The following is a 26,956-nucleotide window of genomic DNA, read 5'->3' on the forward strand; positions in this document are numbered from 1 at the left end:
GTTTTTTTTGTTTTTTCCTACAGCACACTACTTTTCATTAACTTAGTTTACCGGTGATAGTAACAGTTGTGTATAAAATTTACACGTTTCTCGAGATATCTCGAGATATAAAAAAGATATCGACATGCGGTTTTCACCATTCTATTGCTAATTTAATCTAATTTTATAAAGTATGATTAAAAATGCATACTTGTATTTAATATTTTCCAAAGAAAACTAGATTTCTGAAAAAAATTAAATAACGCCTCCCAGCTGGCTTATTACTTATTAGGATGGTTCAAAATTATCACGCTTACATTGAAGAAAAAGATCTGTCTTCAACAAGACCCAGTTTTCAAAATTTTATTTAGCAGAACCGGACTTACAGCCATTTTTTCATAACAAGGTTCCCACTCACCCCCACCTCTTATTTGCAAAAGTAGAGTTAAACTTGTTAAATCAAATATGCGCAGAATTTTATGAAGATTACAATAATCGGATTTCCAGTGCCCCTTCATTAGGAAAATTTTGTAAAATTTAGATTTTTAAATTTTTGATATTCAATTACGCCCTCTAGCGGTGAACCCACAATTATGAAAATAATTTCCAGGCTTTTCTTGAGGCAACTTTTGTTATAAATTTTTTTATTTCAAAGCTCTACTATAAACGGTTCCTGAGATATGGCCGAGAGCCATTCTTATTGGGACACCCGGTACATAAAGGCGGTTTCTCACTTGTTAGTTTCGCTGACGCAGTCTAATTCAGTGATACTGAACAAATAATAATAATAATAATAATAATGATGACTTTATTGCTTTTTTTTTCAAAAAAAAATACAAACTAGACAAACAGTAATAATTATAATAAAGCAAAAGGCGACGTTCGCTCTTAGATGATGTTCCTAGAAACACCAGCCAAGAAGCGCTCTTCCACGTAACCGCAATACAAATAATTACTATGCTAGTGTAACCTAAAGACCTTATTTACATGCTAAAATAAATTTATCGTATATGATAATAACACTAATTATCTATTTTTATTGAATAAATTTTTATTGAATAAACTTTGCAATCATTCAAACGAATGCAGCCAAATTTACTTGTTTATAATCTAAATTTTAATTTTATGCTATTATTAAATAGAGACTTTTTTACGTTGGATTTAAATTGAGAGATGGGTAAAGTTTTGAAATTTTCAGGGATCATATTGTACAGATTAGCAATATTGTAAGAGAAGCAAGATCGAAATAACGAGGTTTTATGTTTCGGTATATTAAGTTTATTTTTGAATCTGACATTAATATTATGTACTTCTGAACTTTTTTTAACTTTTTTATATAAATAATAGGGCTTTTTGGTTAGCATTATTTTATGAAATAATACTGATCCGTGAAGAATACGCCTGTTACTAACATTTAACCATCCTAGATCCGCAAGATGCGAAGTTGGATTTCGACGTCTGATACCACAAATGAAACGGACACACATATTTTGAATTCGTTGCAAACGATTCTGATCTAGTTGTGTTAATGCTGGTCCATATATTACATCACAGTAATTAAACTGTGAAAGCACTAAACTATTGCAGAGCATAATTTTAGTGGTTCTATTAAACATTAGTCTATGTGAGAATAAAAGTTTTAAATTACAAAATGCTTTCTGAATTATTGATGAAATATGATTAGAGAACGTTAGGGAGTCATCTAATATGAGTCCCAGGTTTTTTTCACAATTAGATAGAATTACATTTTCGTTATTGATTTTTAAATGTATTTTATTATTTACTCGATTTTTCTCAATTCTACGTCCAAACAGCATGGCTTTGGATTTTGAGGGATTTATGCTTAAGCAGAATTTGTTTGAAATGTCTGAAATAGATTTTAGTTCTTTATTAATTTTAGAACAAGCATTTTCAACTTCTGATTCTTTAAACTCTAAGTACAATTGTGTGTCATCTGCATAATAGTGAGATTTCATATAATTTAAATAACTTGAGAACTGGGAGGTGTATATCGAAAACAACAAAGGTCCCAATATAGAACCTTGCGGAACTTCTCGTGATAGGTAAATTTTATTTGACGACTTTTTATTTAAAAACACGCTTTGAGATCTTTGATCTAAATATGACTTCAACATTTTTTGCGCTTGTTTATTAAAAGACATAAAATTACATAGTGAGAGAAGTAGAGGGTGGTTAATTTTATCAAATGCCTTCGAGTAATCTAATAAAACTAGTATGCACAGGTAGTTGGAGTCAATATAAGAGTAAATGTCATCTAAAACTTTAAGAAGTGCGGTAGTGCAGCTATATCCAGGACGGAAACCTGACTGATGTTCTGGTAGGAGGTGAAATTTGGTAATGTGTTGCCTAATTTGTTCATCCATCACTTTTTCTAGGATTTTAGAAAAGGTACATAGAATGCTTATGGGACGCAGCTCATTGTAGTCAACAGGACTATCAGTTTTTGGAAGAGGTATGACTTTCGACTCTTTCCAAACAGAAGGGAAAATAGATTTTTGTAGACAAAAATTAAATATGTGAGTAATAAATGGTAAAATGTAGGGGCAACAATAAAGAATCATAGTGATATTAATGTTATCATGTCCAGAAGCGTTTGATTTTATTGAAAGTATTTTTTCATATACCTTTAGCACCAGGAAATTTAGAAGAAGAATAGTGGTTTAAAACGTCAGCATCAGGAGTGTCGTGACCACCAATACCATGAACGGAATAATTATTTATAGAATCCGGATCTTGCAAATGATCAGGAATAAATGACGACGATTTTTTATTACTAATGATGTTATGCTTCTTCATTTCTTTCCACATATTTTTTTCTCGCCGTAACTGAAATTCAAAATACGCCTTCTTTTTGCGTTTAATTGCATGATTAACTTCATTACGAATTGATTTGTAAAAATTCCAATGATTCTCATTTTTTGATTTTTTAAATTTTAATAATGCTTTATCCCTTAATTTCATCATATACCTTAATGTGTCTGTTAACCATGGAGCCCTTTTTCTTGTAATTTTAATTTGACGAAGAGGTGCATGAATTTGAAATAAATTTAGAATAGTGGAATTTAATACGTTGATTTTACTTTCAATATCATTAAGTAGATAAATTTGTTGAAGGTCGGAAGCTGCTAGATCTCGATGAAAATAGTGCGGTTCAAAATTTCTAAAGTCACGAAAAGTGAATTCAAAAGGTTTAAATTTTTTTATACCCGGTGATCCAAAGTAACAAGATGGCATGGAGTGATCTGATACTAAAGGACACTTAGTAACTTTTACATTACTGATTTTTAAAGCTTCCGTACATAATAAAATATCGAGTAATTTTGGACCTCTTGTTGGTTGGTCAACAACTAAGTAAGGCTGTAAGTGTCAAAAATTGACTGTAGAGTTCTACATTGTAGGCTACTCGGTTCTAAAAAATTAATATTAAGATCCCCAGCAAAAACAATATAGTCATATGATGGCGATAATGTACCTAAACATAAGTCAAGATCGTTAGCGAAATCGTGATAAGAAAAATCATTAGGCCTGTAAAGTGAACCCAAAGCGTAAGTTTTATTATTATAACAAAACGAAATCCATAACTGTTCGGAAGTAATATTGTCCAGATTAGTAATAGGTTTAGGCTTTAAACTATTTTTAATATATACAGCAGTACCTCACCTATTCTCAAAGATCTATCCCGTCTGAAAATTTTGTATCCCGGTAAATCGACTACTCTATTTACAATATTAGGTTTTAGCCAGGACTCCGATACTGTAATTAAGTCAAATTTATTAAACACAGCATCTTTAAAAGCAATAAAGTTAGCTAAGATAGATCTTGCATTTATATGACAAACAGATAATGGCTCCCCAGATAGCATGTAAACTTGTGGCGAGTTTGATTCTTCTTTGATTTTTCATTGCTGCGTCAAATATGACGAGGCAAGTTTGTGATAAGTTTGCTGCAATATTGTTATGACAAAGATGATTATTCAAGTTTGTAGCAACTTTGCTTCAAGCTTAGCTTTGCACAGCCCGCTTCGATTCGGTTTTCGTTCGGCGCCCCGACTGATGTCCCGCCCACGACAACGAAAGTGTTGCCACCCGTAGGGAAATTTCTGTGTTTGCGAGAATTTTCAACATACAATTGAAAAAGTTATCTCAAAAGGGAATTTTTGCTCCAGTCCAAATTGCACAATATTTAAAAAAATCAAAAGATTTGAAAATAATTCAAGATATTTTCGCAGATTTTGTAAATAGGAACGAATTTTTTCATAAAAGTCAGAATTTTTAAGGTAAGTTGAGGGAAAAAGCTTACTCGATGGCTGGCAACACGGGAAAAAAATCTGCTACGCGTATGCGGTGACAGTTTGTTGTTGTGGTTATCCAGTTTTTTACAACTTAAATTTTCCGTACAATTCTCCGAGGCAATTAATCTCCGACCTTAATTATTATTACTAAGCTGAAGCCTATTTTCTTCATTGTTAATAGACCAAACTGCATGCTTACTGCATTACAGATTAGTACCTACTCATTTTGCTCTGGCCAACTCTGGTGGCATTGAGGTAGAGGTAAGTCTTTTTATGTTTTTTTTTGTAGCTTCTAACTGTACTCACATACTATTTAAAATAAATTATATATTATAAAATATGTAGATATAATAAATAAATTTTAGGTTTTATTGTAAAATTGTTACTTTAACATATTTTTACATCTTTTAATAACATAGATTAATTCTGTTCACACAGCAAGAGTTTTTAACAATTTCTATTTGTTTCAGAGCTGATAGACAAAACCAAGCATCGGAATCTGAAGCTAGGGTGTTTAATGTAAGTTACAATGAATAATTTTATACAATAGATTGTATTTTAGTCGAGTGATTAATAAATAGTTATATAAAATGGTATTGTACTTTTTATTCACATTGTTTTATTCAAATTGTGGCTAGTATCTCAAAACAAACCTTAAGCAAGTTTGTATCAAGTTTGAAAAAACAAACTTAATGCAACAAAACAAAAACAAACCTTCAGATAGTTTGTTACATCAAGTTTGTATCAAGTTTGAAAAAACAAACTTCATGCAAGTTTGTCACACACCAACTAGCAAGTTTGATTTAACCTTGCTGCAAGTTTGCAAAGTTGCCATGGCAAACCTGCAGCAAGCTTTCATGTTTGATGTATCAAACTTGTTGCAAGTTTGAAACAAGTTTATATTGTTATCTGGGTCATTCATTCTATTAAATAAGTACAAAATCCATCAAAATATATTCAAACTAAATAATACCCAAATTTAAGCGTGTTGAAAAGACGTATTATGAAAATAAAAAAAAAAAATTTACAGATATACTAAGCTGAAAAGAATTGAAAATAAATGTACAATTTTAAAATATTGTTTTTTTTTTTAGTTAATGTTGTCTATATAAGCATTCATATAATTTTTAGTTGTTATATTGACGCATAGTTACAAATATTGATATGAACGACATAAAACTCATTTAATTATAAAAATAAATAAATTCCCTAATCACCAGAATACAAAAGAAGAAAAATAAATTAGTATAATCTAGCATAAAAATCTAAGAAACAAAATTAGAGTTCATTCCACCAAAAAGAAATAAAGGAGCCTTTATTTTCTAGCGTTCGCAGTTTGTTTCTGATTTCTCGTTTTAGGGCTGTAGTTAATTTTTCCTCGCTTCCGTTTCTTGAACACTGGCTTCTCACTCTGTTGGATCGAAGTGCCGGCCTCAGTATGTTTATGAACAGTAATATTTTGGTTGGATTTAGTGCTACATGTATCACTTTCATCTGAAGACGGCGAGTCTACTTGTTGTTCTAGGTCTTCCAAATCATCTACTGTGTATATCTGGTCCTCTATTTCTAATTTATAACCTCTTATCTTAGCTCGCAGGTTCTGTTCTCTGGCTAACTTTAAATGTTTTGAGAGTTTTTTTTGTATTACCCGGTCCTCAACGGATGCATCATTTACTATTGATATACCTGTTCCTTTTAATTTTACAATATTTTTATACAGATCTTGCTTTCTTAAAAAGGGGACAAACTCGAGAAATACAGGAGACTTTTGAGGATCTCTTTGTGTTTGATAGACGTTGTTGATGTCTTCTGCTTTGAGATTTATCTCTAAAAGGGAATTTAATTTTGCAAGAACTTCCGACAGTAAATTATTCTTATCTGTGATTTTGAAGCCAAATATAACCACATTATTTTTTCTTATATTTCTATCTAGAAAGCAAACTTTATTTGCAAGTTCAATTACTTTTTTATTTTGTTCTATTATTTGCGAAATGTTGTCCAAACTAGCAGCAATTTCATTTTTAATTTCAAGTGTTTGTTTTCTAGTAACTTCTTTAATCGCGTTATGTATAAGATTGGTCAGGTCTGAAACGGTAAGTTGAGATATATTTGTAGCTTCGTTATTAACGTCTACCATTATTTACCGCAGTGACTCGTCTATTAATTTTGGTGGAATTGATGTCTAGCAAGAATATTCGACAAAAAGTGACTTCAGCTACTTTACTGGATTTTAGTCTTTATTCGCTTCTATTTAAGGATTTTCTGCAATTTAGGTGTATTTATCTAATATTTTTAACTCACTTTTTAGATGAAGATGTCCGTGCACTTTTGTGGATTAGTTGTTGAAGAACTCACTTGTTTTTATCATTTTTGTACCACTTAAATTTACTAAATAGCAGGAGCGATTTTATACACGTGTATACACCAGCAAATTACTTTCCAAATAATGAACATGAGAACACATTTTCATTTTAAGTGATCAGTACATTCACACTTTCAGTTAAAGTGAAAACCAGGTCTACTTTTTATAACTTTTGACTGATCATGATCGCATTATGAATAGAAACTGAAGCGTGAGAACATAAATTTTCGTGATTTGTTCAGTGTGGCAAGTTTTGTGAGCAATTTTGGAGCATTTTTTTTTGCAGAATCTCTTGAAATTTGTCTTTGTTTTAAGTGGTTTGTATATTCAAAATCTTCCATTGCTAATTATTCTTTCAGTATAGTTTCACTAACACCCCATATATTTCTGCGAAATATCCAGGACCTGACGACCTGACCCACCTACCACGTTTTCTTTTCTGTTAATTCACTAGAATATTCTGAAATCCATTTACTAATTATTGTAAACATACTTCGCGAACAGTTGGTCTCAATTTTTTTTAACCATTTTCATTACCACCATATAAATAATGTTTGGAATAACTGCGTACTGAATGGAGCAAAACATGAAACGTGTGAATGCCAACGTCGCTTTTTATTTTTCATTATTAATGAATCAGTCAGACTGCGTCAGCGAAACTGACAAGTGAGAACCCGCCTTTAGTCATAATTTTTTTTTGTACCATATCTCGCTTAGTTTGAATGTAATCGACATTTTAATAGTGCTCATTTTAAAGGTCTTTTCAACCACTGTAGCATTATACCCCTAAAATTGACCATTCCTCTGTTATTTTAAGTTAAACACACCGAATTGGGCATGCACTAAAACAATCTCTTTTCACCTACCATAATATCTCTTTTTGTAATAAACTAGAAGGTTTATGAAGAAACGAGTTACCCCAGGCTGTGGGTGAAAAAACGTGATATAATTCAGGAATTTTGGAAACCTATCAGGTGTTGTAAAGGACGATGGCAGGAATAACTTATACTAAAATGTAACCAAAAATTTTCTGCGGTTTTTTATTTATGACGTTTTTCATTTGTTAAATTTGCAATTTTTAAATGTTTTTAATTTTGCAGCTTAGGATATTCATTTTAGAGAAAAACTTTCAAAGAGAAAATTGTAGTATATTAAAAAACCGACAATTTGAGCTAAAACAAATTTAATTTTGTTTATACGTTATTGCAAAACAGCCTGAGAAATGTCCAAAATGGCCGTTTTTTGCAATTACATTATTTATTGTAAAAATAACTTTTATTTATTTTTTAAGGCTTTAAAATAAAGACCTTTCAATACCAAATATAAAAAAAATTACAGAGCCCGATTGGTAAACTTGTTGCTTAGATATTATAACTTGTTTATCCCAAGGGGTCAAATGTCGAAGGCTATAACTTTTTGAAAAAAAATCGTAGAGAGTTAATCCAAGATCCGCTCTCCTTCTAAAGACCTGTATTTTCATATTATGATGTAAGTAAATGAGTAAAACATTTTTCAACCTCTTATTTCAGGTTTGAAAATAAGGGGGCAAATTTTATTTATAAACATTTAGAACTGAAGCCGCCCCTGTACATTGTACATCCTATGAGTTTCTAACTTGCATATTATTGTTGTTAAAGACAAAATAAACATTCAAAACAACATAAAAAATTTCTACGACCAACTGAAGCCGAGATAATTGCTTTTGTTTTCTTAAATTGTAGTGATTTTATTTATAACAATTAAGAAATTATTTCACAGTCATTGACTAAAAAAGACATATATTATCTTAAAATAAAAATGATGTTAAACAAAAATTACATTTAATTATTAAAAATGATTTTTAAAGTGTAGTGGAGATTTATTTTTCTGTACAAATGTGATTTATGGTGTCGGTTGCCCTTAGCAACGTTTAGCAACTTATAGTACATTGAATCACGGTTTTTGCTCCAAATTTTAAAGCACCACTTGGATTGACTTGAAATTTGACAAACACATAGATAACATGTCAAAGAATAAAAATTATATTGGGCCTCTGTGTGCATTTGCCCTGGGGTGACCTTCACCCCTTAGAAGGGGTGAAAAAATATACGTTCAAAATAAGTTAATGTTGTTCTAAAGCTATTTCTTTATGGCATTTTTATAATCAACTATTTTGAATGGGAAATAAGCCACAATTTTACAAAAAAATGATTTTATATTCAAAATAAATAATTTTGAAAAAATTATTTTAATAAAATAAATCAATATTTAAATAATGATTAATTAATAATTGGGCTTCGAAACGTTAATAAAATCATTTTTTTTGGTAAAATTGTGGCTTATTTCCCACTAAAAAAAGTTGATTGCAAAATAAGTTAGGAAATGGATAAAACGTTTAATTCTAAGCAACTTTTGCTCTATTTATCTTTTCTCATTAAGTTAATACTTTTCGAGTTATTTCCGAGTAAATACGTTAATTTTTCAACAAGAAAAAAACACGTTTTAGGCGGTTTTTGGCAAATAACTCAAAAAGTAAGTATTTTGCTGAAAAAAAAACATTCTTAGCAAAAATATAGCCCACTAAAAATTAAAAAAATGGTGTATGTATGAACTCACTAGACCCAGCAGAAGCAAAGTTCTAGCTAATGAAAAATAAGTTCATACCCGTCAAATATTTGAAAGTGAAATAACCAAGAAATGATGCATTTTTTGGAGAACATTCGTTACAACTTTATTCAGGTGTTTAAAAAAATACGTGTATATGTTTTTTAAAAAGTTTGTAGTATCAATTGTAAGCAAGTTACGCTCAAAGCAAAGTTGGTCTCTTTTTTTTTGTCAAAAAGACTCGGGAGAGTCACCCCTAACTAGCATCAAAAATGAAATAAATCCTTTTTACTTCATAAACTGTTTTACTCGTGTGTGTGTAGATTATATCTGCAAGTTTCATAGGTTCAAAGTGCTTATTTTTGAAGGGGCTGTAGTTGAAATGACTTTAACTTGTCAATAATCACGAGTGTATGTAAATTTAGAACAGCCATATAACCAATTTTTGCCTTACAATAAAAAAAACAAAAAATCTAAAATATTCAGTAAAACAAAAACTACATTTTTTTTACTCTTGTGATTTTTGGTCACACTAATAAATTTTAAGTTATTTTGAAAAAAAAAACATATTTTTCAAAAGTAGCAACTAAAACAAATTTACCTTAAAACCTTTTTTTAATAAGCCCTTTGCACCGATGATACTTACAGATCATATAAATATAAAGATAATAAAGATGGTAATTAGGGGGCGACTTTCCCGAGCTTTTTTGATAAAAAAAAAGAGATCAACTTTATTTTGAGCGTAACTTGCTTACTTTTGATACTAGAAACTTTTTTAAAATACAAAAAATAGTATTTGGTTAAAAACTTTAAAAGAAATTTCTAATGAGTGCGTTCTCCAAAAAGTGCATCATTTTTTGGTTATTTCACTTTGAAATATTCACTTTGAAATTTGACGGATATGAACCTATTTTTCATTAGCTAGAACTTTGCTTCTGCTGCGTCTAGTGAGTTCATATATACACCAGTTTTTTTTAATTTGTAATGGGCTATATTTTTTCTAAGAGTGTTTTTTTCAAAAGTACTTACTTTTTGAGTTATTTGACAAAAACCGCTTAAAAACGTTTTTTTCTTGTTGAAAAATGAACATATTTGCTCGGAAAAAACTCGAAAATTATTAACTTAACGAGAAAATATTGTAGAACAAAAGTTGCTTAGAATTAGAGGTTTTATCCATTTCCTAACTTATTTTGAACGTATTTTTCACCCCTTCTAAGGGATGAAGGTCACCCCCAGGGCAAAAGCACAGATAGGTCCAATACCATTTTTATTCTTTGACATGTTATCTATGTGTTTGCCAAATTTCAAGTCAATCCAAGCGGTGCTTTAAAATTTGGAGCAAAAACTGTGATTCAATTTACTATAAGTTGCTAACCGTTGCTAAGGGCAACCGACACAATAAATCACTTTCACGCAGAAAAACAAATCTCCACTATACTTTAGAAATCATTTTTAATAATTAAATGTAATTTTCGTTTAAAATAATTTTTATTTTAAGATAATATAAGTCACTACGATTTAATAAAACAAAAACAATTATCTCGGCTTGAGTAGGCCGTAAAAAAATTTTATTTTGTTTCGGATCTTTAAAAAATGTTTTACGCATTTATTTACATCAGAATATGAAAATATAAGTCTTTAGAAGGAGAGTGGATCTTGAATTGACGCTGTACGATTTTTTTTAAGTTATAGCCTTCTAGTCCATTAAAATGTTACATTTAGCTTGCATTTCTTAGAGGAGTCAATTTTATTTTTTTAATGTGTAGGGGGTTCAGTAGAAGCTTAAGCTCAAGTTTTTGGGGTCGCCACCCTTGTCCCCCGGCCGTCATATTGGAAAAAGGGGTGCAAAGGGCTTTCGCACCGTATCTCCTAAACTAGCAATTCTACAGAAAATTCCTTTATACATAAGATGTAGCAAATTAAATTTTCTACAATTTTATATCTATTACTTTTTTTCGTCAAGTGACCAACAAAAAAGTTATGCACAAACATATGAGAAAATTTTGTAGAAGTTTCCTTTTGGAGGTTATAACTTTTTTTCCGTTCATTTCACAATAAAATAACATCATAGCGATTTTGTAGAGGATTTTTCAATGAATAATTTTCACTATACAGTTGTTTAATTTTATTTATTATCTAGGTTTTACAGCGCTCCAATCTAGACCAGATTCTCGAATTCTCATAGGAATACAATAAAAAAAATCGTAAAGGTTGGAATAAATTAATTTTTTCGTGAATGTGCGATTTTAGAGAGAAATCCCGAAATAGGTTGATTTTTATTTACTTTTTGGCATATATATCAAATTAGTGACGCCATCCATCTGAGCCTGATGACGGAATGGATGATTTTTTAAAATGAGAATAGTGGTTGTGTGATAGCTAGTTTGAAAGGTTATTTAATTCTCTATTTAGTAATGTAAACATTAACATACTTATTTGTACAGGGTGTCTATAAAATGTTTTTTAATTAAATTAATTGACACAATAAGAAGAATGTATGCAATTTATTTATTTCAAAATACATTTTATGGCTGTCAGAAAAGCGGCAGAAATGCTTATTTTGACAAATAAATATTATTTTTCGCTTAAATTCAATGTTAAAGCTGCCACCCAGCTGCCTCTTGACAGTTTGATTATTTTTAATCTAAGCGAAAAGCAATAATTATTTTTAAAAGCATTTTTTTATTTTCTGACAGCAGTAAAATGTATTTTGAACTAAATAAATTACATACATTCTTCTTTTTGTGTCAATTAATTTAATTAAAAAAACATTTTTTTGGACACACTGTATAAATAATTATGTTAATATTTATACAACTGGATAGAGAATTAAATAACCTTTCAAATGAGCTATCACACGATCCTTATACTTATTTAAAAAATCATTGATTACGTCATCACGCTCGGATGGATGACTTCACTAGTATGATATATATGCCAAAAAGTCATAATTTAAAAATAAAAAACGACGTGTTTCGGGATTTCTTTCCAAAATCACCCATTCACGAGAAAATGAATTTATTCCCACCTTTACGTGCTCACTGTATATTAGTCGAACGGCAGCAATCGTTAAGCCGACCACGAAAATCAAATTTAGGGTGAATGACCAATTTTGGTCTATTTTTATGTTTTCGAGGTCGCTGAATCCGAATATGAAGTTTATTTTTATCTAGATTTGGTGGAACATGTTCAAAAATCAAATTTTATACAAAAATGCCAAAAATCAGTTTTGATGATATTTCAAATTTACCTCGCTGTATCCTTGGTCGCTGTAAATATTTCCTTTTGAAAATTTGACTGTGTCATCTTTGAAGTATGTTAATAACAATGGAATTTGTCCAAAATATTTAAACACATTAAAAAACGAGTTGTTAGATTTTAAACATTTTGTCATGATATTTCGTTAGTTTCATGTTTACTTAAAAAAGTTGAGTGACAAATTTTTTAGTTTATAATTTTAGCCAACACAACAATAAAATATAATTCATAAAGAAGTTTTTTGGAAAATTTTAAGTCAAAATATACAATAGGAAAAAGTTATGTATGATAGAACAGAATTGATCCAAAAGATGGCATAACCCAGACATCCAAAGTGAAAGTTATCATCTTACACCAAATTATTCTATATGGTCCACATAATGTTCAGAAAAAAGTCACACCATTTTGAGCTTCGGGTTTGGGGGGAGAGGGGGAGAAATCGGTAAATTCGTAGTTTTTTACGTTTTTCGTCAATATTTCTAAAACTGTGCGGTTTAGCATGAATAACCCTCCATACAACAATATTCTACATTCAATTTGAAATAAAAAAAGGTCCTATGCATAATCCTTCTAAAATGAACGGTTCCAAAGTTACGGAGGTAGTATAGTATAATTGTTCCAAAAAAGGCCTAACCCAGACATTAAAAATAAAAGTTTTCCTCCTACACCAAATTGTAGTATATGGTCCACATATGGTTCAGTAAAAAGTTACACCATTTTTGAGCGTCCGGTTTGGGGGGGGGGGGGAGATGGGGGAGAAATCGGTAAATTAGTATTTTTTTTACGTTTTTCGTCATTATTTCTAAAACTATACTTTAGCGTAAGCAATGTTCCACATAAAAATATTCTACATAAAATTTAAAACAAAAAAGGTACTATACATAATTGTTATAAAATCAACGGTTCCAGAGTTACGGAGGGTGAAAAGCGGAGGTTTTCGATACTTTTTATATTTTTTGGGAAATTGTTGATAATTTTGGGTGGTGAGGTTGACGTTTCATCAAGGGCTTATCACTAACATACCATCGACCACTGAAATAGCAAATTTGATTAATAAAACACAATCCTGTTAAAGAAAATCAGTAGGGAATTGCCCAAAAAATATAAAAAGTATCGAAAACCTCCACTTTCACCATCCGTAACTCTGGAACTGTTGATTTTATAACAATTATGTGTCAGACCTTTTTTGTTTTAAATTTTATGTAGAACATTTTTGTATAGAACATTGTTTACGCTAAAGCATAGTTTTAGAAATATTGACGAAAAACGTAAAAAACTACTAATTTACCCATTTCTCCCCCATCTTCCCCCTAAACCGGACGCTCAAAATGGTGTAACGTTTTACTGAACAATATGTGGACCATATAGAACAATTTGTTGTTGGAGGAAAACTTTTACTTTGGATTTTTAGGTTAGGCCTTTTTTTGGACCAATTATACTATACTACCTCAGTAACTTTGAAACCGTTCATTTTAGAAGGATTATGCATAATGCCTTTTTTATTTCAAATTGAATGTAGAACATTTTTGTATAGAAGGTTGTTTATGCTAAATCGTATAGTTTTAAAAATATTTACGAAAAACCTAAAAAACTACGAATTTACCGATTTCTCCCCCCTCTCCCCCCAAACCCGACGCTCAAAATGGTGTGACTTTTTTCTAAACATTATGTGGACCATATAGAATAATTTGGTGTTGGAGGATAACTTTCACTTTGGATGTCTGGACTTGGGTCTAGTTATACAATACTAATGTTACTTCATAGACAAGCGACACACCCCAATAAACGCTTATATCTCGAGATCCTGACCACGGTGTGGTGAATGGCTAATTTTTATCATACTTTATGATTTTGTTATCAAAAATTCGTTTTTTGCTCCTCTTGAGAATTTTGCATTTTGCGGTTGCGTCATTCTTCTTCTGAACCGGCAAACAACTTCTTGGGCCTTTTCTATATTTAGGGTTATAAGTTTTATAGTGGGGAGAAAGGTCAAAAACAGAATAATAATAGCACAGGAATGTTAAAATCATAATAAATTGTATGAATAAAAAATATGTATAGATAGAAAAGTAAGCCTAACTTTTTTTTTATTGTATTCCTATGAGCATTCGAGAATCTGGTCAAGTTTGGAGCGCTGTTAAACCTATATAAATAAATAGAATTAAACAACTTTATAGTGGAAATTGTTCGCTAAAAAACCCTATACAAAATAGCTGTAATGTTATTTTATTTTAAAATGAACTGAAAAAAGTGATAACCTCCAAAAGGAAACTTGTTAAAAATTTTTTACATATTTTTGTTTATATCTTTTTTGTTGGTCACTTGACGATAAAAAGTAATAGAGACAAAATTGTAGAAAATTTCATTTGCTACATTTTATATTTAATTAGATTTTCCGTAGGGTTGGTAGTTTACGAGATATAGCGCGAGACCCCTTTGCACCCCATTTTTAAGATATCAGCCGGGGGACAAGGGTAGCGACCCCAAAAACTTGAACTTAAGCTTCTACTGATCCCCCTACATATTCAATAAATAAAATTGACTCCTCTAACAAATGCAAGGTATGGCTTAAAAAATGTAACATTTTAATGGAGTATTCGACATTTGACCCCTTGGGATCAACAAGTTATAATATCTAAGCAACAAGTTTACTAATCGGGCTCTATAATTTTTTTTATATTTGGTATTGAAAGGTCTTTATTTTAAAGCCTTAAAAAATACATAAAAGTTATTTTTACAATATATAGTGCAATTGCAAAAAACGGCCACTTTGACCTTTCGCAGGCTGTTTTGCAATAACGTATTAACAAAATTAAACTTGTTATAGTTCAAATTGTAGGTTTTTTAATTTACTACAATTATCTATTTAAAAGTGTTTCTCTAAAATGGATATCCTAAGCTGCAAAATTAAAAATCTTTAAAAATTGCAAATTTAACAAATGAAAAACGTCATAAATAAAAAACCGCCAAAAAAGTTATTCCTGCCATCGTCCTTTACAACACCTGATAGGTTTCAAAAATTCCTGAATTATATCCTGAAATCGACCTATTTTTTACCCAGAGTTTGGACTAAGTCACTTTGATCCTTTATAAACTACAAAAATGTTTTATATGGTTTTTTTCGTTAGATGCATAATTTTTAAGGTATTCGCAAAAAAACCGTCCGAAAAGATGACATTTTTCAATGAAAATGACAAATTTTCAACCACGAATAATTCAAAAAGTATTGAGTTTAAAAAAAATGTAGAACAGTTTTTCCTTAGAATTCGGTTCCCTAGTCACTTCCCCATTTTGACCAAAAAGTTTTCCACCCCCGAGAAGGGGTGGGAACCACCCCCGAGATAAAAGTGCAAGTGTAAATATCAGCATAGTTTTGGACTTTGAATTAGGCGATAAGTAGAAGACATTCCCAAAATTTCATTAAAATCCATGCTCTAGGATGGAATTCGGAGCCAAATACCCTCACTAACGGCACTATTACTCTAGCCAAAAATATAAAAAAATTAACACTGTTAACAAAACAGTTGCCTAGAGTAACAATAGATACATAAAAACACTTCCTCTTGCATTGACAGTTGTGTTCTGGCATCCTTCAAAAATTATCATTCAAATTCAGTTGTTAACTACTGTCTTTAATTTGAGGACATAACCTTAGGACGTGTTTAACCCATGTAGAGAGTCCTATGATGCCTAGTGCCTGATGTCTAGGACAATGTCAACTATAAACAATCTAAATTTCTTAAAACTGAATCGGTAATTTTAAAAACGACAAAATATATCCACTCAAGTACTTTTGAGAAAAACCATTTTAAATAATTGATGGATTCGACCGTTACTTGATGGAAGTTCATTTTATCTCACAATAAAACACTGAAAAACGTTTGTTTTTCTATACTTCCACAAAATTTATTACAACTATGTTATTACTACAACTGTTTCGGCAAAGTGCCTTTCTCAAGTGATATATTTTACAATGTGTTTGCCTTTTTAAGTCTTTAACTGAAGAGGTTGAGGAGTGGGGAGCTGTTTGTCTCGAGTTGGTCATTCAGAATTATATCTGTATTTTTCAATTTATTAATTTCCATTGATTCTAAAAGTGATAGCTTAAGGCCTTTATTTTGAATATGTAGAATTTGAAACTCTTCATTGAAAGAATGATTATGATCTAGAAGGTGAAGTGCGTATGTAGAAGTGTCTGTTTTTCTATTGTTGAAAGCCCTTTTGTGTTCTGCTATCCGTTTGTCAAAAGTTCTGCCAGTTTGACCGATGTAAGTTTTCGGACAGTCACCACAAGTTAGTTTGTACACACCACTCTGTAGTCGCTTTCTCTTTCGGCTTTTATTGTTTTTAATATGTTTGCTTAAGTTGTTGTTAGTTCTGAAAGCTGGTGTTATTCCTTTCTTTTTTATGTATCTGGCTATTTTTGTTGTTATTTTGCCAGTATATGTGAGAGAGCAGAAGGTACTGGGTTCTTTCTGTGGTGGTGGATACATTAATTTCAAGGCTTTCTTATGGAGTTTTTGGTTTAAAATGTTGTTAACTGTTTGTCCGTTATAGCCATTGTTTACTGCTATTTGTCTAATGATATTTAGTTCTGTCTCGAAGTTATTTTTTGACATAGGAATTTCTGTCAGTCTATGTATCATGCTATGGTAGGCTGCTAATTTGTGTTGTGTTGGATGGGATGATGAATTGTGTATAGTTGTGTCAGTATGGGTAGGTTTATGATATACGGAGAACTCATGTTTGTTGTGTAGTCTGGTAATCGTTACATCTAGAAAGTTTATGGAATTATTCTGTTCTGTTTCTATTGTGAACTCAATATTACTATGAAGTGAATTAATGTATGATAGAAATTATTCAAGTTGTCTGTTAGTTCCTGTAAAGCAGACTAGTATGTTATCCACGTATCTCCACCAATAAAAAATCTTTTTCCTAGTGTTCCTCCTACAGAAACTTTTGTTTTAGTTAAAAACCTTTTAGAACATAATAGTACAAATCCGATCATTGCATCTGAAATTTTACACCTTCTTGAAATTTGCATAAATCAAGACTATTTTGAATTTAATAATCAAATTTACACAAACAACAGTGCAGGACTTATTTTGGGTAATCCTCTAAGCCCATTACTATCAGATTGGTGGAGATACGTGGATGACATACTAGTCTGCTTTACAGGAACTAACAGACAACTTGACCAATTTCAATCATACATTAATTCACTTCATAGTAATATTGAGTTCACAATAGAAACAGAACAGAATAATTCCATAAACTTTCTAGATGTAACGATTACCAGACTACACAACAAACATGAGTTCTCCGTATATCATAAACCTACCCATACTGACACAACTATACACAATTCATCATCCCATCCTACACAACACAAATTAGCAGCCTACCATAGCATGATACATAGACTGACAGAAATTCCTATGACAAAAAATAACTTCGAGACAGAACTAAATATCATTAGACAAATAGCAGTAAACAATGGCTATAACGGACAAACAGTTAACAACATTTTAAACCAAAAACTCCATAAGAAAGCCTTGAAATTAGTGTATCCACCACCACAGAAAGAACCCAGTACCTTCTGCTCTCTCACATATACTGGCAAAATAACAACAAAAGTAGCCAGATACATAAAAAAGAAAGGAATAACACCAGCTTTCAGAACTAACAACAACTTAAGCAAACATATTAAAAACAATAAAAGCCGAAAGAGAAAGCAACTACAGAGTCGTGTGTACAAACTAACTTGTGGTGACTGTCCGAAAACTTACATCGGTCAAACTGGCAGAACTTTTGACAAACGGATAGCAGAACACAAAAGGGCTTTCAACAATAGAAAAACAGACACTTCTACATACGCACTTCACCTTCTAGATCATAATCATTCTTTCAATGAAGAGTTTCAAATTCTACATATTCAAAATAAAGGCCTTAAGCTATCACTTTTAGAATCAATGGAAATTAATAAATTGAAAAATACAGATATAATTCTGAATGACCAACTCGAGACAAACAGCTCCCCACTCCTCAACCTCTTCAGTTAAAGACTTAAAAAGGCAAACACATTGTAAAATATATCACTTGAGAAAGGCACTTTGCCGAAACAGCTGTAGTAATAACATAGTTGTAATAAATTTTGTGGAAGTATAGAAAACAAACGTTTTTCAGTGTTTTATTGTGACCATTTTAAATGGTTTGAGGGGGCAGTTATTGTGGCTTGGTGCTTACGTATATAATATATGGAACACCTAAGGAGGTCGGATTAGTGTGATTTTTTTTTCACAAAGTAGTAGAGGCTGGTACCAATTCCATGAAAATATTATAAAGTTATTTTTGACAAAATGTGGATATATTTATGTCGTTTTTAAAATGACCGATTTAATTGTAATACCTACTTTTAAGGGATTTTTACCCAAATATTTATTATTTTGGTGGCTCAGTATGTTCTCATCCTTTAAGAATAATCAAATTTTAACCTAGTCAATATTTCAAACTTTTGCATTCATTTCAATGGTTATTCTTATTTTAAGTTCAACACTTAATGATGATCTATTCAGACCGAAAATGTTCTGCTATTGTGATGTAGCCCTTTAAGGGAATTTTAATTAATAAATATATGCCTTTTAAATACTAAATAAAGGATTTTATTAAAAAAATTTTTTTATAATAAATGGTGTATAGCCACCTACAGGAAATCATTTTCCTTGTGGATTTTGTAATTTCCTTGTGACACCCCTTGGCTTACACCAGTTTCCAGAAATGTAACAATCTGAATAGACAAATTGAAAAGTCTCTGATGCAGAACTTACCACTATAATAAAATTAAAATGGTAAATAATTATTTAAATCTGAAACTTTTCGTGTTGAAAGTTCTTTATGTTCCTAGTACTCAAATCTGAGTAAAGATAGAAAAGTAAAAAAAAAGTTTTGCTCGTTTTCGATTCAGAGGGATGCACAATCGCCGGACAGCTGTTTCCATCATTTCAGGCTTTATCAGCTATCAGGCTTTATCAACTCAATCGAATTCGATTCAGAGGAGTGCACGCTAGCGCTGTTGATAAAGCCTGAAATGGTGGAAACAGCTGTCCGGCGATTGAGCATCCCTCTGAATCGAAAACAAGCAAAACCATCTTTTACTAATCTGAATAGACTTTAATTGTTCATCGTTATTAAGATATACACTTGACTATAAGGTGGCTAATAGTTCAACACTAACATATCTCAGAAACTCTTTAGAATAGGGGTGTAAAGCTAGTTCGCGTCCGTAGTAGAATACTACACGTGCACCCTGGGTAATGCTAAATGAACTAGCACAATAGGCAGCCAGACAATCTAGAATCTCTAGATCTCCTGGCAAGGAACACATTAAAATAATTAAAATAATAAGATATGCCTCCAACCAAAAACTTAAAGGGACCTTCTCAGGACCAAGCAACAAAACGACTCGGACCAAGCGTCCGAATATGCCATTTAAATATAGAAGGTATTAGTAGAAGTAAATGTGAGTACCTTCAAAAGGTACTCATTGAAAATAATATCGACGTAGTCGCAATTCAGGAAACCCATGTAGAAAACGAGGAACAAATTCTCGCTAGAGGAAGAATTCATGGTTACGATTTACTGGGTGCAACTTACCATCCAGCTTATGGAGTAGCAACCTATGTACGAAACAAAATAGAAAATGCACACATATGTTCTACATCAGACATAAATAACATTCATACGGTTACCATACAAATTGGCGAAATTACTGTCAGCAATATTTATAAACCACCGGCAGTCCTGTGGCCTCCGCATGTTATTCACGCCCACCCACACCCCGCAGTGTATGTTGGAGATTTTAACAGCCATCACGAACTCTGGAAGTATAGACAAAGTGATCAAAATGGCGAGGCTTTGATAAATTGGAGCGAAGGGGCTGGCACGTATTTAGTCTTTGACGCTAAAGATAGGGGAACTTTTCGATCTGCAGCCTGGAGGCGAGAATACAACCCAGACCTATGCTTTGTCTCCACAAACGAAAACAATCAACCCCTGGCAGCTTCACGTACAGTGCTTCCAGATTTTCCACATAGCCAACATAGACCAGTTGTAATAGAAGTTGGCATCAAAATACCAATAATAACATCTTTCCCTCGACCTAGGTGGAACTTTAAAAAAGCAGACTGGCGACTTTTACTGCGAGATTGGACAAATGTCTCGGATGGATAACCCCAACACGTACAAACTATATGAGGTTTGTTGGCGCAGTTATATCTACAGCGAAGAAAACTATACCCAGAGGATATCGTAGAGATTATGTCCCAGGATGGGATGAAAAATGCGAAAAATTGTATCAAGAATACAACGAAAGCCAAGACCGAGAAATTGCGGACGAACTGCTGCACAGTTTGGATGCAGCCAGACGACAAAAATGGATGGAAACTGTGGAAAAACTAGACTTTAGTAAATCAAGCAGAAAAGCATGGTCCTTACTTAGAAAACTTGGTAGTAGCAGACACTCAACTAGAGACAAAGTACCAATAGTTCCCAACAGAGTGGCCTCCCACATTGTAGCAAACTCAAGGGCACGTAGAGATCGTGACCACACCACCAAAGTAAAACAAGACCTAAAAATATTAAAGTCTGCATGCCCGCCTACATCTGAATAATCTGACGAGTTTACTCCAGAAGAAATTACCTCAGCAATATCAGAAATTAAATCTGGAAAGGCACCCGGCTCCGATAAAATACATCCAGAATTTTTACTCCATTGTGGCAAATATGCTAGGAAATGGCTGGCTGATTTCTACACAGATATATTAAAATCAGGAGAAATCCCCCATTTCCTTAAAAAGGCCTCCATTATAGCCATATTGAAACCAGGAAAAGCAAATGATCAACCCCAAAACTACCGACCGATTGCACTGCTGAGCTGTGTCTATAAATTGTTGGAACGCTTAATCCACAACAGAATTAGTAACACCTTATTGGGGGTGATACCTATTGAGCAAGCAGGGTTTAGACCTAACCGCAGCTGCACAGATCAGATCCTATCCCTAACAACACATATCGAAGCAGGTTTTCAAAGAAAGCAAAAAACATCCGTTGCTTTCATTGACCTATCAGCTGCATACGACACCGTCTGGAGACAAGGACTAATCTGCAAACTGATCCGTGCCATCCCGTGCCAAAAGGTAACCAAACTCATTGATAGCATGCTCACCGACAGACCTTTTCACGTCACGATGGGCAACTTAAGAAGTGTCCAAATGAAGCTCAGCAATGGACTGCCACAGGGATCTGTTTTGGCACCCTTACTCTTTAATTTATACATCGCGGACCTACCTAGGACAACTTCGCAGAAATTTGGGTACGCTGACGATTGGGCCATTGCAGCAAGACATAATAACATGAATGTTACAGAGACAATACTGACGGATGACCTTGCTGTTATGGGTGAATATTTTCGCAAATGGAGGCTACGGCCCAATGCAACGAAAACTGAAGTGTGCTCTTTCCATCTGAATAATGCCCAAGCCAACAAAAAACTCTCCGTTCACTTTGAAAACAGACTACTCGCTCATAACTTAACACCAAAATATCTTGGAGTGACTCTTGACAGAACCTTAAGTTTTAAGGAACACCTACAAAGAACGGCAGAAAAACTGAAGACGCGAAATAATATAATCCAAAAGCTATGTGGCACCACATGGGGGTCCTCAGCCTCCGTACTCAGATCATCCGCTCTCGGACTCGTATACTCGGCGGCTGAATATGCTTCGCCGGTATGGCTCAATAGCAAACACACGAAGATCATTGACACCCAATTAAACCAGACAATGCGAATGATCTCAGGTACAATTAGACCAACACCGAACTATTGGCTTCCCATTCTGAGTCACATTCCACCGCCTAAACTAAGAAGAAGTCATTCTCTTCTCAGAGAATATCGAAAAATCGAGGCTAACCATCAACTACCCATCCACCATGATAAGCTTGATATCGAAATAAAAAGACTGCGCTCCAGATATCCCCCATTGTTAAGGGCCACCTCCCTACATCAGGAACATTTCGACCTCACCAACGCTTGGAGAAGACAATGGGAGAGCGACTCACCACAGGAATCACACTAAATGGCCTGTATCGATCAGAAACCGCCAGGCTTTGAACTGCTCCGCAATACATGGACGGCGCTGAACAGAATAAGGACAGGGACCGGTAGATGCGCTGACAGCTTGCATAGATGGGGAAAGGCCCTTACTCCTGAGTGTGATTGTGGTGCGCAACGGCAGACCATCCGCCACATTATTGAGGAATGCCCCCGAAGGCGATACCCTGGAGTTTTCGATGAGTTCCTGAATGCGACCGAAAATATTTTACAGTATATTAATACATTAGATGTTCGTTTGTGATACTTCATGTAGTGTTTTATATACTTTTTTTAAAATTATGTGTTCTTGTTGTATCTATGCCATACGATAAATAAATAAATCTTTAGAATACTACAAATAGTTCACACAGTTCTCTAAACAATCAATTTTGCGAAGATTCGTTGTTTCGTAACTAGCGAGTTCAGAGAATTTTATGGTTTAATAGGTTTTGCGAATCTGTTTATTCTCTTTACAGATTAGGTCTAACTTCTCAGTACACCTGATAATTTATTAAATTTAATTAACATAAATCAGGTTAAAATAAAATGAAAAAATGTATATAAAAATATAATATTTCGTAAATTTTGTGAGTGGCCCGTTTTCTCTGACGCGCAATGTATTTTTCGAAAACGCATTTGAGAAACATATAGGGCGAAGAAAGGCATTGAAAACTATAGGTACTAGCCTTAAATATATTTTGAAAAGTGTCGATTCTATCTAGTTTTTCTTTTTTTTTTATTTTACATACTTTCGAAGACTATCTTCCTCTTTCTTGTTAATCGTTGTTGTTTCCATCCCGTATGTAACAACAGGTCTTATTAAGGTCATATACAGGGTGTAACAAAAATACAGGTCATAAATTAAACCACATATTCTGGAACCAAAAATAGTTCGAATGAACCTAACTTACCTTAGTACAAATATGCACACAAAAAAAGTTACAGCCCTTTGAAGTTACAAAATGAAAATCGATTTTTTCGAATATATCGAAAACTATTAGAGATTTCTTGTTGAAAATGGACATGTGGCATTCTTATGGCAAGAACATTTTAAAGAAAAATTATAGTGAAATTTGTGCACCCCATAAATATTTTATGGGGGTTTTGTTCCCTTAAACCCCCCCAAACTTTTGTGTCCGTTTCAAATAAATTATTATTCTGGTGCCATTAGTTAAATTAAATATTTTTAAAACTTTTTTGCCTCTTAGTATTTTTTCGATAAGGCCGTTTTTATCGAGTTGCGGCTTCTTTTTTAATATGTTTACATAAAAATTTTATGAGGGTTTTGTTCCTTTAAACCCCCCAAATGTTTGTGTACGTTCCAATTAAACTATTACTGCGGTACCATTAGTTAAACACAGTGTTTTTAAAACTTTTTTGCCTCTTTGTATTTTTTTGATAAAGCATCTTTTATCGAGATGTGGCTTCTTTTTTAATATGGTTCAAAATATACCTAAAAATGTAAATCATAAATAAATTTTCATATTATTACCAAGTCTCCATAATCGTACTTTACCATATACAAATATGTGGTGGATTTGACAAATATTCAAATATCTCGATAAAAACTGACTTTTGGAAAAAGTACTAAGATACAAAAAAGTTTTTGAAAACTTGTGTTTAACTAATGGAGCTACAATAATAATTAAATTGAAACGTACACAAAAGTTTGGGGGGTTTAAAGGAACCAAACCCCCATAAAATTTTTATGGGGTGTCCAAATTTCATTATAATTTTTTCTTAAAATACTACCGCCATAACAATACCACATGTCCATTTTTAATAAAAAATCTCTAATAGTTTTCGATATATTGGAAAAAATCGATTTTCATTTTGTAACTTCAAAGGGCTGTAACTTTTTTTCCGTGCACATTCGTACTAAGGTAAGTTATGTTCAATCGAACTATTTTAGGTCCTAGAATACGCGATTTAATTTATGACCTGTATTTTTGTTACACCCTGTATATACGTTCACTTTTGTTCGCTTACTTAAGAGTCTTGCTTCTTAGAAGATTCCTATTCACTCCATATGTTTTTTTTGCTTTTCAGAATTCTTTCCTCTGTTCTTTTTTTCCGCTTTTCCCTATTGTTACTCCCAGGTAGATAAAGGTGGATACAGTTTCAAATTTATAATTCTGTGTTATTAAATATTTCTGAGTTGTTGTGTCGTCCTTTCCTATCATAATGTATTTTGATTTGTGTTGGTTTATCTCTAGCCCTATCCTCTTCGCTTCTTTATCTAATTTTTCAACTGCTTTTATAAGTGTCATCTTCGTCTTCACTATGATGACTAGATCATTTGCATATGCCATTAGTTGAAGTTGATCATTATTGGCAACTTTGTCGTCCTTATTATTACTTCTAACAATCAGGTTAAATAGTGTCGGTGAGATAGAGTCACCTTGTTTCACGCCTATGTTTACACTGCTATCCTTAGAAGTTGTTCCGTTGAAATTGATATTTGCTGTGGTGTTATTTAGGCTCACTGTTAGCATATTATGTCTTGATTTTTCTGGAATTCTAAGATTCTCTAGCACCTCCATAATTTTCGTCCGATTAATTGTGTCAAAAGCGCTTTAGAATATTAGGTGCATTTCTCTTTTGTATTCTCTCGGTTTTTGAAATATTTGCTCCACTATATGTCTGAAATTATTTGTCGATGTTCCCAGTCTGAATCCGTTTTGGTATACTCCTAATATTCGTTCAGCGCACAATTTAAGTCACGTGTTTATTATGTTTGCTTGAATTTTATATGTGGTATTCAATACAGTTATTGCTTTGTAATTCTGGTACTCCTCCCGATCTTCTTTTTTATATATAGGTACTATTATACCTTTGTCCCAATCATCTGGTATTCTGTTTTGTGTCCATATTTTTGTTGTATTACCTGGTTTATGTCTTGATGTGTAATTCTCTTCCTCCGTATTTTAATAATTCCACTGCAATTTTATCTTCTGTTACTGCCTTTCCGTTTTAGAGGTTTTTAATTTCTTTTTGTGCTTCCTCTTCTCTGGGAATTTCTACTTCGTCGTTATCTTGGACTATTGGTTATACTTCTTTATCGCAGTGTGCTTCCTCCTTATATAGTGAATAGCATTTTTTCATAATATTCTTTCATATTCTGCTGATCTGTTTGTCTTCAAACATCTGTTTGAAGTCTGATCTGTTTGAAAGGAAAATAATGAGGACAGTACTGGGCCAACAAAAGAGGAAGAAATACGAATGAAAACAAATGCCGAAATTGAAGAAGAAGTAAAGAGAGAAAATATAGTCAGATACATAAAGTTGCTTCGCTTAGAATGGATAGGACATATACAGAGACTTCTACAATCAGATATGTTAAGAAAGATAACTAACTGGACACCACTATGGTCCAGGTGTAGAGGAAGACCCACAAGAAGATGGCTGGCTGGATGATGTAGAAGACGACATAAGAGCAATGAATGTGAAAGACTGGAAAGTTCAGTGAAAGGACAAGAAGAAATGGAAAACAGCAAAAGACACACAGCAACCTATAAATGGCAGAGGAGTATTCCACCTCACCCAAGAATAGGATTTTGAACGCCATAGCGTTAGCTATAATCCCTAGGGATTGTAATTCTTAATGAATGAATTTTACATACTTACTTGATATTTGGACCGTGTTGTAAGTAACGCCCGTTCTTAGCGTCCCTTGAAATAAGCCATACTTGATCTTGGAGAAATACCGATCTGTTGAAGCGTTGACAGCCAGCTGCGCTTGATCCGAATAAACCCATTGTTCAGTCGCAAGCGAAATAATCGTAAATAAAACACCAATTCCCGACACAACAGAAGCACCAAAAACAAATCCTCGTTTTATCCTTGCCATTGTAATATTTGCAAATTGTTTCACTAAGTACACACTATTTTAAAATCAAAATATTTGAACAATTTATTTTCACTTGTACATAGCTGTGAGCTATTCTGTTGATTTTACTTAGAATGCTGATTTGGCTTACATAAAAATTTTATCTTATCTGTCGTTTGTAGTATCAATTGTTTGTTCCATCTGATGTCATGTTAGATATTTGGATATACCTACTCATTTAATTTAGTGATAAGGCCTGCAATGATGTATTTTTTAAATTAAGTTTTGTGATTACAGATTATCAGATTTAGTCCAGGCTGCATCGTCGCCCCCGTTAGGTAAATTATTCCGATTCGATTTTTTTGCACACACTTACTGAAAAAGAGATCCTTATAACAAATCCTCAGGGTGCCAGGCGGTACCGTGGTCGAAAAATTGTTTAAACAATGTTTTTTAAACAAATTCACGAAAAATAATTTTTTT

General features: G+C 32.6%; 1 protein-coding gene across 1 annotated transcript in view; it reads right to left on the bottom strand.

Moving 5' to 3' along the window:
* Positions 1-26,691, bottom strand: part of LOC114349492 (clarin-3) — a 68,727-nt gene extending 42,036 nt beyond the window's left edge. The window contains exon 1 of the mRNA XM_028299880.2: positions 26,272-26,691. Within this exon, the coding sequence (XP_028155681.1) occupies positions 26,272-26,494 (223 nt within the window). The 5' untranslated portion in view covers positions 26,495-26,691. The remainder of the gene's footprint in view (positions 1-26,271) is intronic.
* Positions 26,692-26,956: the final 265 nt, after the last annotated feature.

Source organism: Diabrotica virgifera, chromosome 2 (assembly GCF_917563875.1).
Source record: "Diabrotica virgifera virgifera chromosome 2, PGI_DIABVI_V3a".
Taxonomy (NCBI): Eukaryota; Metazoa; Arthropoda; class Insecta; order Coleoptera; family Chrysomelidae; genus Diabrotica; species Diabrotica virgifera.